We start from the raw sequence: 15,755 nt of genomic DNA, 5'->3' as shown, positions 1-15,755 counted from the left end.
GCTGTGTACATGCTTGTGGGAGAGGCTGAGCATTGGTGGAGAGGCACCTATCAGATGCTTGTTGCTAGAGGAGTCACAGTTGATTGGGAATGCTTCCAGACGACATTTATGGAGAAGTATTTTCCGGAAAGCGTGAGGCATACCAAGGAGGCAGAGTTTATGCGACTGCATCAGGGAGGAACGACAGTTTCGGAGTATGCGATAAAATTCGAGCACCTGGCCCGATTTTATTCGCAAAGTATGCCTGAGGCTTGGAAATGCAGGAAATTTGCAGATGGATTGAGATATGAGCTGAAGAGGATGGTGGTGCCTATGGCCATCACCGAGTTCCCCGCCTTGGTAGAGAAGGCGAAAGTGGTAGAACAATTGGAGGGTGGTAATCGTATCATGAGGACTGTAGGTGGACCATCTGGGTCCAAGAGGGGCGAGAGTCAGAGGAAGCCGTATGATAGGCCTCAATCACAACAAGGGGGTCCTGCCAGCAGGCAATCTTCCAGTACTGCTAGTGGAGGTAGACAGAGGGGAGGTGCCACTCTGAGATGTTTCAGGTGTGCTGGATCCCATTTTGTCAGGGACTGTCCGTACACGGAGAGCCGTTGCTTCAGATGCCATCAGATGGGCCACGAGTCGGCCAACTGTCCTGCTAGGGGCAGACCAGACAGGAGTACTCAGAGGAGTGATGTGCAGAGAACTGATACTCAGAGGAGTAGTGCACAGAGAGCTGATACACAGAGGAGTGACAGACCCACTACTGCTGGTAGGGTATTTGCTTTGACTGGTGCTGAGGCTTCGACTTCTTCTGATCTTGTGAAAGGGAAGGGCAAAGCTGCTGGTAAGGATGTGATGATTCTCTTTGACTCTGGTGCTACGCATTCATTTATATCTTATGCTTGTGCTGCTATGCTGGGTGTACCTGTATGTGATATGGGGTTAAGACTGCTAGTGTCTACACCCGCTTCTGCTTCTGTGATTGCTTCTAAATTGTGCGTTGGGTGTCCGGTTGTGGTGAATGAGAAGAAGTACAAGGTGAACCTGATTTGTTTACCTTTGGTGGATATTGACATAATCTTAGGGATGGATTGGTTGTCTGCCAATCGCATTCTTATAGATTGTGCCAATAGGAGGTTGATTTTTCCTCAAGCAGAGGATGAGCTGTTGATCTCAACCAGCCAGGCTGAGTCCTTGCTGAGAGATGGAGCAGAATGTTGTCTTCTGCTTGCTGCCATGAGTGTGGAGACCGAGAGGGTCTTAGCTGATATCGATGTGGTGAGGGAGTATGCCGAGGTGTTCCCTGATGAGGTGCCTGGGTTGCCTCCTGTTAGGGAGATGGAGTTCAGCATTGACTTGGTTCCAGGTGCGGGACCAGTGTCAGTAGCTCCCTATAGGATGGCTTCTGCGGAGCTGGCCGAGCTGAAGGATCAGCTGGAGGACTTATTGGAGAAGCAGTTGGTGCGGCCGAGCGTTTCACCGTGGGGTGCTCCGGTGTTACTAGTAAAGAAGAAGGATGGAGGTAATCGGTTGTGTGTGGATTACCGGCAGTTGAACAAGTCGACCATTAAGAACAAATACCCACTTCCTCGGATAGATGACCTGATGGATCAACTGAGGGGAGCATCGGTGTTTTCCAAGATTGACTTGAGGTCGGGCTATCACCAGATTAGGGTGAGGGAGAGTGACATACCGAAGACTGCTTTCAGAACTAGGTATGGTCACTATGAGTATGTCGTGATGCCGTTTGGTGTGACCAACGCCCCTGCTGTGTTCATGGACTACATGAACAGAATCTTTCGGCCGTTCTTGGATAAATTCGTAGTGGTGTTCATTGATGATATCTTGATTTATTCAAGGACCCCGGAGGAACATGGAGAGCACTTGAGGACTGTGTTGGAGATTTTGAAAGCGAAGCAGCTGTATGCTAAACTTTCAAAGTGTGAGTTCTGGTTGGATGAGGTGAAGTTCTTGGGCCACGTGATTTCGGCTGAGGGGATTGCTGTTGATCCGACCAAGGTGGAGTCTGTGTTGCAGTGGGAGCGCCCAAGAACTGTCACTGATATCAGGAGTTTTGTGGGTTTAGCGGGTTACTATCGAAGGTTCATTGAAGGATTCTCTAAGATAGTAGCGCCTCTGACCCAGCTGACCAGGAAGGAACAGCCATTCATTTGGACTGATGCATGTGAGCAGAGTTTTGTTGAGCTGAAGAGGAGGTTAACTACTTCTCCTGTGTTGGTGCTACCGGATTCTGGTGAACCTTTTGATGTATACTGTGATGCTTCTCACCAGGGTCTAGGTTGTGTATTGATGCAAAACGGGAGAGTGGTGGCGTATGCTTCAAGGCAACTGAAGACTCATGAGAGGAACTATCCCACTCATGATCTGGAGTTAGCAGCTGTGGTGTTTGCCTTAAAGACTTGGAGGCATTACTTGTATGGAGCTCGATTCAGTGTCTTCAGTGATCACAAAAGTCTGAAGTATCTGTTTGATCAGAAGGAGCTGAACATGAGACAGAGGCGGTGGATGGAGTTTCTGAAGGATTTTGATTTTCAGTTGATGTATCATCCAGGCAAGGCCAATGTGGTGGCAGATGCGCTGAGTAGGAAATCCATCCACATGTCAAGTATGATGATTAGAGAGCTGGAGTTGGTTGAGAAATTCATAGATTTGAATCTCTGTGTGGAGTTAGCTCAGGATCACATTAGTTGCGGGACAGTTACCATAACTAATGAGTTCTTGAGGCAGGTTGGACTTAAGCAGTTGCAAGACGCCAGACTGGTGAAGCTTCTTGGGATGTTGGGTACCGATAAAGCTGTAGGCTTTGAGCTGGGAGAGGATGGGATCTTAAGGTTCAGAGGCAGGATTTGCCTACCTCAGGATGCTGAGCTGAGGAGAGCTGTGCTAGAGGAAGGTCACAAGAGCAAACTTAGCATACATCCAGGTATGACTAAGATGTACCAAGACCTCAAGAAGACTTTCTGGTGGTCTGGTATGAAGAGAGAGATAGCTGAGTATGTAGCGGCCTGTTTGACCTGTCAGAAGGCAAAGGTTGAACATCAAAAGCCTAGTGGGTTAATGCAACAGATTGAGACTCCCGAGTGGAAATGGGATAGCATTACTATGGATTTCATTGTGGGGTTGCCTAGGTCATCTAGGAATAGTGATGCTATCTGGGTGATTGTTGATCGGTTAACTAAGTGCGCGCATTTCTTACCTGTCAACATTAAGTGGTCCTTGGAGAAACTGACACAGCTGTATGTAAAGGAGATTGTGCGGTTGCACGGGGTGCCTTCTAGTATCATTTCAGACCGAGACCCGAGGTTCACTTCCAGATTTTGGCAGAGTCTACATCGAGCCCTAGGCACGAAGCTGAAGCTGAGTTCTGCTTATCACCCTCAGACAGATGGTCAGTCGGAGAGGACAATCCAGTCCTTGGAAGATTTGTTGAGGGCTTGTGTGTTGGATCACTTGGGTAGCTGGGAGGAGGTCCTACCGCTGGTGGAGTTTACTTACAACAACAGCTTTCATGCTAGTATTGGTATGGCGCCATTTGAAGCCTTGTATGGTAGGAGATGTAGGACTCCTCTGTGTTGGTATCAGGATGGTGAGTCAGTGATTGTGGGACCAGAGCTGATCCTACAAACCACTGAAAAGGTGAAGATGATTCAAGATAAGATGAGGACTGCTCAGAGCAGGCAGAAATCATATGCGGACAAAAGGCGTAAACCTTTGGAGTTTGCTGAGGGGGAGCATGTGTTTCTAAAGGTGACTCCGACTTCTGGTGTGGGCAGAGCGTTGAGGGCAAGAAAGTTAACACCAAGATTTGTGGGTCCCTATCAGATAATACAGCGTGTGGGACCGGTTGCTTATCGGTTGGCTTTGCCACCGTCTCTTTCAAACCTACACGATGTATTTCATGTATCCCAACTGAGGAAGTACGTGCATGATCCAAGTCATGTGGTGGAGCTGGACGATGTACAAGTAAGGGAGAACCTGACATTTAAAAAGCTGCCAGTAGCTGTGATAGATCATAAGCTGAAAGAGCTGAGGGGCAAGTCCATTCCTCTGGTAAAGGTGCTGTGGGATGCATCTACTGGTGAGGCTACTTGGGAAGTTGAGCAGCAGTGCCGAGAGCATCCCTAGTAAGTCTGTTTTCGGGGACGAAAACTCCTGTTGTTGGGGAGGTTGTGAGACCCCCCTCCCGTGGTTCTTTCTTTCTCCCCCCCCGACACTCTCCACTCACTCTTTGGCTGAATCACCTTCCACTTCCATATCTCTTTCTCATTTTTCCTTCCTCACTCTTTCCATTCTTGCCTTGGAACCGTAGGTGCTGCTGCTGAGTAAGGACTCAGATTTTCGTTCAAGCTCTTCTCCGTTCTTCCCCGTCTTAGCTTTCTCCTTCCTGGAACTCAGACCATTGGACGGAGGTAAGGGAAGCTAGTGTTCTTTTGGTTCTACTTGGCTAAAAACGAGTTCTTTGAGCTCTTTTGCTGCTGATGATGATGACTAAGGCCTGTTTGAGTTGCTGAAAAATGGAAGTCTTGGGGGTTTTGTGGTTTTGAGTCAAAAGTTTGGAATTTTCTTTGATTTGTGGTTGCATGCATTTAAAGTTGGTATCTTTGAACTCCTTGATGAAAATGTGACATTTTGGTTGGATTGCATGTGAATTTTCTGTGAAGAATTGCATGTTTATTGAGGATTTGAGTGAAAACGGAAGTGAAATCCATGGAATTTTCGAAAGATCTGAAACCTACAGCTATAGCCGTGGAATCACAGCTATAGCCGTGGATTTGCAGCCATGGGTGGAAGGGAAAACTGATCTGGCCGAGAGTTGCAGCTAAAGCGCTGGATTGAGCGCTGCAGCGCTGGGCCTAGATGACCGAATTTGGTCTCAAGGTCTTCATGGAAGTTGTAGCCTTGGATGTTATCTTTCCAATGGCGCTGGAATCACCCAAAAAGGAGTTCTAGAACTCCAGATATGGCCGTTTTAGTGAAGAGGGGTCAAGCTGCCAGCATTACTTGTAGCTGTTGCGGTTTTTGGATTTTTTAACAAGGTAGATGAAGGATTTGAGACTTGGTGTCTTCATGAGAGTTGTAGGAAATTTTATTATCTTTCATATGAGATAAGGATGAGCATGGTAGGAGTAGTATAACTCCCGATGCGCTGTTTGTTGTGATGGTTGCCCTTTCACATTTAGTGATTTGGTTAAGTGGAAAGTTGTTTTAGGTACTTAGGTGTACTCTTGTTGTTGGGTGAGTAATTTGACAAGATAGATGAGTTGTAAACAAGATGGTTGGGTCAGATTAGATGTTGTTTATGTTGATTTAAGCTGATAAAATGATGAACATGTTTAGCTGTACTAGATGTATACTGTTGGGTTGAAATATATGTAATTAGTAAACCTGTTGAATGGTTATGCCGTGTTGTACCATGTTGAGCTGTGTTATGCCATACTATACTATGCCAAATAGTGTGGTACTGTAGCCGTTAAGTCGGTGCTGTTGTTTGCCACATACGTGGTGCTGTAATAACCGCTAGCTGGTGCTGATGTGTGCCTAAGTGAGAGGCCATTCTAACCACTTGAAGTGGTGTTGTTGTTGTGCTGTTGCTGCTACTAAGCAGTGTTGATGTAACCGCATCGCGGTGCTGATGTTGTTGAGCAGTATGAGTTGTGCAGATGTGCTGATAATTATAGCGATGAATTTAATTACCTTATTATGCCTTTGCTGATATGTTTGATTAAAGAATACTAGCTTACCCTTTGTTGTTTTCCATGTTGTTGGACTGCGATGATCATACTATGTATGGGAGCAGAACAGGAATAGGTGGGCGTCCTGGGATGAGTCTCCGGTGGACCTTGGAGTTGTTTTGCTTGTGTGGATATTTTGATTGTAGCTACTTGGGATAGTAGCATTTGGTTGTAATTTTCTTTGGTGCACTTTAACCCTAGTCAGACCAGAACTTAGTATATTATATATTCTAGATCCTATATTTATATACTTGTTCTATCTGTCTGGAGTTTCTAGTGTGCGATGCCGTGTGTAGTGACTAGCCGGGTCGTTACACATACCTACATATATTATACTTATAGTGACACTTTTTGTATGTCACTATATGTAATATTTATTGTAGTGTTTTTATATTGATATTAAATATACAAGTTCTTAAATAAGTTTGTAGAACATGTTAAACTTTTATTTAGTAAGACTAAGTCAAACTTTTATGTAACTCAAGTTCTTATTAGAAATATTCAATTAATGTTGAGGTCAAGTTTAATAAACTCTGACTTAATCTAATCTATTTTCATCTTAAAAAGAAAATAAAAGAATGCATCCAACACAAACAATTTTTCGCAAATGATTCCATTGTTGCCAAGTGTCACAAGCGGAATATTGGATGCTAATAAAATAAGAAGAAAAACATAAACTTATTAGCAATAATTTCCTCATTCATCATTCACAATAATTACAATTAATTCATGAAGTAGCCATGAGTACTTATTTATTTAACATATATTGTAATACTCATTAATTATTCACAATAATTACAATTCATGAAGTAGCCATGATTACTTATTTATTTAACATATATTGCAATTAGTACTTGTTGCAATTACTTGTTGAATATATAGTAAAATTTCCTAATAAAGAGTGTTTTTGTCTTATAATATGTATCTATCATTTCTTTGAACCAGAAACTAATTTTGTTTATATTACTATAATTATCATTGACTTGACGAGTCATTACACTTAATGAGAATTAAATACAGATTTCATGTTACACAAATTTTCCCTACAAGATATAAGCGCATGTACCTAACCACTTAGCAATCCACATAGTAAAGAACGTGTTTACTTGGCCGAAATATAGACCTACAAAAGTAGGCTGAGTAGACAACGTCTGACCACAACGGAAACAAAAGAAATGTGAATAAGGTGATTGGTGCAAGGGCAAGCACAGAAACAAAAATTGGCACCCATTTTATGCTGTTGGAATATGTTATGAAGAAGGCACTACTAAATGCTACCATCATGCTTATTATGGAGATAAACAGTGTCACCAATCCATATATCAGCTTCAGAGGCAGTGACTTGAAGAAATCATCCTCTGCATAACGTGCTATGACAAGCATGGACAAGAAAATTAGAATGGAGATGGAAGATGATATGAGTGCAGTTGCATCTGATATTGCAAATATTATGAAGATGATAGCATTGCGAATGGGATTGCAATTTTTTTCATCATCGCCATGTGGAATGCTGAATGCTGCAGTGAACACTTCTGTGGCAATGAGCGTTGAAACGATCATACAAGACTTTGCCATGCTCTTCATCCAACTTTCTGCTTTTGTCAGTAACTCTGTGTGTTCTTCAGTGAATAGTTCTCGGGGTGTTTTTCCATTGGAGTTTCTCTTCTCTACGAAACAAGGTGGCATGTACTTCTTCACCTCCTGTAATAATGTAATATCAAACCTACAAGATTTTCTATTTATATATGAAAGTTAGCTATAATGTAGAGCATCGTGAAATGATGCCTAGAAATGGGAAATAGAGACAAATCAGTATGATAATACAGGGTCAAGAAACAGTCTCTTAGAAACAATTGCACCATGAATTATTATGAGTAATTAGTAAATGTACAATTTGTTCATCAAAAGTTTTGAGTGCAAATAGATCATGTAAAACCTAATTTTTTTGTTGTTGTTGAATAATATAGATTTTATCAATTTATTCCAATATACGTACTTAAAAGGAACCTATATGTACCCAAATAAGTACTCACTCTTTTTTGGAAACTATTTTGGGTACATACTCAATATGATAATACGTACTCAACGTGTACCAAATATATATCTATTGCATACTTGTATGACATGAAATTTGTAGTACCAAGTGAGTAAATGTACATTTTAATTTGATTCTTGAAAGTTGTAACATTTGTTGATTTGACTCTTGCATATTATTTATTCTCCAAACTTGTCAACTAAATGATAATTTAGTCCTCCAAATATATCAAGTTTGTGAAAATTTAGTCTCCAAATTCGGTCAACTTTGTGTCAGATGAGCTAATTTATTATGAAATGACAAATTTGAGAAATAAACTCTATACTCGTAAACTGTTAAGAACCAAATCAATGCAGCAATAAAATCGTATGCATGTTAAATTATTATCGACTATTATCTGAAAAGAAAGAAGGAAAAGAACAAATATATAGAATACATGCATGCATAGAAAACAAACAGAAGCTTGGGCCACATGCATGAGATATAGAAATTAATGAGATACCTCATACCACCGTAGCTCGTGCATCATCTGAAAAGCAGCTCCAGACACCAAGTTAAGTTGGCTTGGTGGTGCTAATTTTGCAGCACAATGCAGTAAATTGTTTTGGTCATCATCCTCGTATGTTACTACAAAATTCCTGATAGTTCTTATTTCATTTATTAGATTAAATATGGCTGCATGGCGGTGTAAAACAGCTATGTGAATGATGCTTCGATTTTCTGCATCAACTTCCCATGCGAGATCCGGGTAAGATCTAACTAGCTCAGCCAAAACCTCAAAGTTTCCAACTTCTGCGGCTATGAATATTACTTGAGATGGTTCACTTATCACTCTTTTCATTTGTATCTCTTCGCAATCAAGCTCAAGAAGGGTTTCCCAGAGACACCTCACAAGTTGGAGTGCCAAAGTTGGATTCTTACCTATCACAAATAGTTTCACAATCTGGTTATATATATGACGAAATAAGGACCATGAAATCAGTAATCTCATAGTAGCTATATTTCTAGAGTATGAAGAAATATACTTTCTTCTCCCCTTCTATGTTCTAATGAATAAAATGTGGTGTCCTCATTTATGATCTTGATGTACATATATTAGACGAAATTGTAAAAGATGAAAAATATTCTTAGTTTAACGTCAAAATGAATAAATGTTATGAGAAAATTATTACATGGTCCGAAACTATCTTTGTTATTAAGTATTGACAGTTTTCTAGTAACACAATTGAATTTTATTGGTTCATTTTCCTAAACTTGTTATAGACATAATAATTAGAAAATAAATAGTTGTTAATGTGTGTTCAAAGATGAAATATGCATTATAAGACATTATTATGTATAACTATCAAATATGTGAAGGGTTAATGTTATTATGTCAATTTACTATGTTAATTAAATGTCATGTAATGGTTGTTATTTTACTATAAACAGTGTCAATTCATCATGTAGTTTGAGTGACAAGAGCAAGACAATTTCCTCTATTTTTATATTTTTTTTCTTTATTTTTATTTTTCTTACAGAAAATTCGATTATTTATCATGTGAATATTACTTGAAATCATAAACACATGGTGGTGACCCTCGTTAAAAGTACAAATAGATAGCACGTGATGCTGCCACCAAAGTTTTGAATAAGACTAATTATGGAGACTTACGTGAGTTTATGAGCTGATTTGGTCCTCGACAACTAAATGCAGAAGGCTTTCGGGCCAAAACATGCAAGCCCGTTTCCTTTTTCTCATTCCGAGCCACGGCTAACATCTGATTCTCTTGTAATATCTTTAAAGCTAAATCTGCAAAATTTCCATGTACCCTGAATTGAAAATTCAGACAGAAGCACAATAGTAGCTCCCTCTCTCTGGTGATTACTTTATAGTACTATGATACATGATTATTGTTCTTGTTGCGGTTGGTAAACACTATAATCTAATTGGATTCAGTTACTCTGTGATAAAGATATACAAAGCCCAAAAGTAAAGACATATCTATTGTTGTTTGACTTTATTCAATAAGTATCTCATAAATTTCAAAGTTGATATAACATCTATTTAGATAAATTTTTCAAAAACATTTAAAAGATAAGAAAATAGGAAGAAAAAATAAGTTAGTTTTTTTAGAAGTTCAAATAAACTAATACATAAGATAATATGTAAATGCTCTTTCATATTAATTTTTCTAAAAACGTTTTTTTATAACTTATTCATAAATTAAATTAGTTTATGGAGAAGTTTAATTTATTTTATTTCTCTTTTCTATTTTCTTCTTTTATAAGTACTTTCTAAAAAAATTGTGTAAACATGTATATATTTTTTACTTCTCTCACTTCATGCATTTGTTCAATAGGCAAATATAGTTTTAGATAGTGAATTTAGGTTTAGTTTAATTCTATAAACTAACTTGTAAGGTGAAAATTACTCTCAACTTATATACATTATTATAGTCATCTTATTAGTTGATGTGAGATTTCAAATACATCATTTCACATCAAGGACGGGATCTCTTGAATATAAAATTTACAGGTTTGAAAATCTATGATAAGCTCTCAACAACAACCAAATTGCTATAATAGACTATGGTACTTTCTCAAAAAAGTGAATTAGACTTTAATTTAATTTTATAAAATCGACTTGTGAAAGGGATTATCTCCAATAGTAAGGATCAATATACATACCATAAATGCCGGTGGTGATAGAAAAGAAGAACAATAAGTTCCAATCTTCATCATCAAACTTGTGGTGGTGGTTTTGGACAGTGTGAGGGTAGAGGTAGCGTGCCATTTCACTTTTTCCTTGCAATGCAGCCATGTGAAGTGGGGTGAGTCCTTCCCCACCCCTTATAGTTGGCAACCTCTTATTTTTTCTTAACATAGCCTCTGCAATTCTTACATTACCAACTGCAGCAGCAAAACAGAAAGCAGTGTTACCTTTGTGATCTTGAAGTTCTAAATCTTTTTCGCTCAGTAGTTTCAGCAACTCCTCTACAAAATGAAAGTGATTTGCTTCCGCAGCCACATGAAGTAGTGTGGCCCATCCCTGTGAGATTGCAGCACTCGCCAACCTTCTATCTGCATCAATCATGGTTCTTGCTTCCTTCCAATCGCCTTTTATTGCAAGATTGTAAATTGGAGCACATTTCTTCACGTAATCCTCTAAGTAAATAGAGAAAAATGTTAAACATGCACATTTAATTATAGTTTTATTTTACGGATAAAATGGTAGATAAGAGATTATACTCTCAAAACTACTAGATATAAAACCAATGACATATATGAGATCTTTAGACTAAACATCAGTGTTTAATCAGTGATTAATCAATAAATTAATAGATACAATAAATGATGTAAAGTGAAATCCTATTTGAAAAAATATATTATCATATGTAATAAAGCATGTTCATGATTGGTTCTACATATAAGATGTGATTTTAGGAAATTAATAATTATATTTTTTTTTTCATCTCATAATGATTTCATTTTAAGGTTTTTAAACACAGATTAAGAACAAATAAATATATCATTTTTTAATATAATTTTATTAAAATAACTCAATCTTTTAATAAATATATTATTTTTAATTATAGTGATCGAATAATTTATGAAAAGATAAATTAGGGAAAAAATTCATTATATACTACATTGGAAAGGAGCATTGATTTTGAGACATTGATTTTCACACGAACACACATAACTAACATGGATATTGATACATAGTTAATGTTAAAAATATAAAAATACTAAGATACTACATATATATATATTGCTCTCTCTCTATATATATATAATTCAAGATAAGACGATGAGTGTTATCTCCGGAACATAGCTGACACGATGTTCTGCTAATGTATCCATACCTGCATAGATTATAACTTTTATATTCCAAAACATAATTCCTTATTTCTGAAGGAGTTTCCAAATATGCATTTAGTTACCCTTCAACTCTACTTTTCACGAAAAATAGTTAGTTTATGTTTATTGTTGTTCACAAATGACAAATTTTTAACTAAAGTTTAATTTGTCTATACTTTTCATATCTGTAAATAATTGTGCATGCAAATGCAATAGTGAGAGGAAATGAAGTACTTGTATTCTGTACTAGATCACATGAAGGACTTCTGAATTGAATTGATGCAAGTTCATGGGTGACTATCTGTAGTTCTTCCGGATTTGTTGTGCTTCGAACTGCCATAGTCATTTTCACTATAAAAATTAAAGAAAAATTTAATTAATTCAATTTGTGACGACTTATAGTAAAAATTGAGAACTTTAGAGCTTTAGATAAAAATTGACTAGGAAAACAAATTTGCTAAATTTTGAAAATAGAAAACTTATTTTATTTAACAAATAAAGAAAAATCACAAAAAATAAAAATATACTAAACATAAATCATACCTTAAATATATTTTTACGGCTTGATTAAATAATGAACGATTTAGCAATTTTCGAAAATGCCTACTTTCTTAGGAATATTCAATTACCAAAAATCATATCCAAACATATTTATTGGTCCTGTGGTGGAAAAGATATAATTGCAAAACGATCCATGAGAGGCTAAACTATCCCATATAAACCGTTAAGTTGAGTTAGTTGATAAGCTTTTACTTTCTAGGGGTGAAAAGATTTTGATTTTTTATGTATTTTAAAAATACTTATATTACATATGGATGTAACATGCAGACAAATATTGGTTACATATAAATGTAATGTAATAATATTTTGAAAATATTTATGTTGTTTGAAAAGTACAAAATTCCATTGCCAGGGAAAACATAGACGACTGTGCCCATTTTTAATACTCCAGCTTTTTTCTGAAAAACGGGTCAATACGTGATACTGACAACTTTTCTTGGTGGGCCAGTGTTGTTGACTTTGTCGTTTTTGTGCTTGTCACACGGATTCTTGTTGTTTGATCACTGAAGAGAATTATTATTAGAATTTTGTGATATTAGTGAACGTGGAATTTTACTGAGTTATGATATTTCTGAGAAATATTAGTCTACGCATTCAAAATATAAATAACTTTTACAGATAATGTGAGGGTTTATGTTATTTTTTTTTTCATGGACAAGACAATGTACTAAATTAAACAGGTAGTTGTGAATCAATACGTGCTTGCAAAGCGTGTTTCAGGTTGCATTGTTTTAACACAAATGATCAGATTAATGATCATGCATGTGGTTTTAATAAAGAACATTTAATGTTAATTATTTTCTTTTACTATGTTATTGATATGAACATTAACTTTATCACCTTTAATAAAATTTTCCTATAGACAAAATTTATTTGGAAATATTATTTAAAAAGGTTGAATTTAGTATAATTTATACATCAAGTTGTTAATGTTGATTATTCTATTGAGTATATACGGAGATATTGAGAGAAAGTGAGAAACACATGCACGTGTGTGACATTAAATATGGAGTATTCAATCGTAACTATTCTATGGGGTATATGGAGATAGTGAGAGAAACACACACAAGAGGCATGATCAAACAAAAATCCAGCCATTAATTTTAAACGTATATCTTTTCATGCACTTTCGGTCATGTCCATGCACACATTTGAGAAAAAAACAAAAAATTAATACCATCATATTCATAGGCTAGCTAGACCTGGATTCCCGCTGGTAATTAACTTTTGGTTGTTAACTTGTCCATGCAGTATCAAATTAAACTATGAAATAGAATAGACGCGTTTTTTCACATCATAACCTCTCAAAGTAACTACGTAAAAGCAGCCACATACAATGCATCCTTAACTTCATGAAAAAAGAATCTTATATAGTTACATATGCATCTGAAATTTCCATCATTAATTAGTCACTACATACCTGAATCCCACAGAATCTTTTTCTCCTCCACTTGCCTGCCACAAAGATGAATTATCAGCCAAAAAAAGAAAACTTTCAAAAAGAAGAAAAATATTTTGGCCACAGAAAGAGTATTATTCGTGTAAATGTAACTCAAAAAAATTGCCTTAATTACGTGGGAAGAGGAGAGATGGAGAGGCAAAGAGGTAAAGGAACAATAAGAAAATGGAAAAACACATAACCTTGTTATACGATGTATTAAGAGGCTCAACAAGTTACACAACGAAAGAGTTCTAGAGGAAATGAAGGAAGAAAAAAAACCTAAATAAGATTTATGTACCTTATTGTAAGAAATCCCCATAATTTTCTCAAGCGTATGTATGACAATATATGCGAGAACATGTATTCGATGGGTTACTGAAGTGCTCTTTAAACTTTTTTTCCATCAGAAATATAAACAAGAGGAAGTTAAATATAACTGATTACATATTTACAATCGTGAGAGGAACAAATTAAAGAATATATATAGAGATAATCAAATGAAGTTAAATATAAATATACCTATAGTTGAATCAAGCTAAAACGAGAAGATGAAAAAAGGAAGAAGAAAATGGGAAAGAGGCTAAGAATGAAAGTTTATGAAGCAGAACAAGTTGCACTTACCACAAAAAGTGAAGTGTGGAATGAAGAAACATGAACGTGAAGAACAGTTTTTATAATACCAAATAGGAAATCCTCAGGAAAGTGTGCTCGATCATTCTTCTTTTCATTTTTTTTTTACTTGTCCACATATATGTGGTGGGGACATTGATAGCATTTCGAATTGCAATTGCATTCTAAATAATGCAATAGAGCAATGTGTTTTAATTCTAATACATTTTATATATTAAAAATATTTATTTATTATAAATTTTAATAAAAATATTAAACACTTATGTTCTACAATGTTCATGCTAATATACCTAGTTAATTAAATTAGAAGTTTTCATCCTCCAATCAAAATTTTTTTTTTTATTTATAAACAATACACATAATAATAATAATAATAATAATAATAATAATAGAAATAAAATCAAAAATGAAAATTTAATTAGCATTATCGGTGTTAAATGGTTATACACTCATTCATGATATTTATGCTTATATATATAACAATTTCAATAAATCATTTTCAATTACTTTTCATGCCTAATTAAATTATTATTCAAAAAGTAGAATGTTACCTAGTTCTCTAGTTATTTTGAGAATGATAATTAAAATCAATATAAAAAATGTTATACATACAAAAAATATTATTATAAATACAATATATATAAATATAAATTTATTTAATATATACTCACATAATTTTAATATTAATTTTAAATAAAATTCAATAATATATATTATGTATCACTATAATATATATATATATATATATATATATATATATACTTTTTCTAATAATATAAATATAAATATATATTAGAGGTCCAAGTAAGGAAGGTTTTGTTTTAAATATATATTAGACTCTTTGTCAATATATATATATGAATTAAATTTTATTTAACTTCTCTCAATATACAATTGTGGTTAAACAAACATTTCTTTATATCTTTGAGAACTTGCGAGGCAACCAGGGTATGGAATATATTTCATCAATAAGAAAAACAAAGTCGTCTGAATGGCTGAATGGTTCTACTCGTCAACGAGTCAATGAAACAATTATTGAAACCTAACATGCATTTATGGCATCATTTTAAATATATATTTTTTTGGAGAATGTATTTAGTCTAGGAACTTGGAAATTAACTCGTCCGGAGCAAATGGTATCTCTACACGACTCCTTTTAAGCCATAATTAGGCACTTTAATGTTTGAACAAAAATAAAGTGCTCAGGAATCAAATGATGAAATATTAAAAAGTTGCAAAAGAGCTTCATTAGTTGTGTAGCATTATGTTGTAAACCTAATGAAAGAGAAAAATGCTGAAAATAAAGCATAAGGTTTACAACATAATGTACACAGGTGGGGTCCACTTGATCCTTTGAATTAAATTAATATAATTTAAATTATATTAATTTAATACTTGAATACGTGGAAACGACAATTTGGGAATGGGGTGGATGACTTAATGTGTACACAGGTGGGGTCCACTTGATCCTTTGAATTATAACATAGAATCCTATAGATAGTAC

General features: G+C 35.8%; 1 protein-coding gene across 1 annotated transcript; it reads right to left on the bottom strand.

The window, feature by feature from the left end:
• Positions 1-6,223: 6,223 nt before the first annotated feature.
• LOC114915619 (uncharacterized) lies at positions 6,224-14,603 on the bottom strand. Its single transcript, XM_083062357.1, has 7 exons — positions 13,920-14,603; positions 13,601-13,635; positions 11,854-11,970; positions 10,447-10,923; positions 9,431-9,568; positions 8,279-8,697; positions 6,224-7,442 (listed from the first exon to the last, which is right to left on the bottom strand). Exons 1-7 carry the CDS (start codon positions 13,979-13,981, stop codon positions 6,816-6,818), a joined length of 1,875 nt encoding a protein of 624 aa, XP_082918483.1. The 5' UTR covers positions 13,982-14,603; the 3' UTR covers positions 6,224-6,815.
• Positions 14,604-15,755: the final 1,152 nt, after the last annotated feature.

The sequence above is a fragment of the Cajanus cajan genome, chromosome 1 (assembly GCF_000230855.2).
Source record: "Cajanus cajan strain Asha chromosome 1, NIPB_CcT2T_4, whole genome shotgun sequence".
NCBI classification, from domain to species: Eukaryota; Viridiplantae; Streptophyta; class Magnoliopsida; order Fabales; family Fabaceae; genus Cajanus; species Cajanus cajan.
This window is presented reverse-complemented; position numbering and strand designations above follow the sequence as displayed.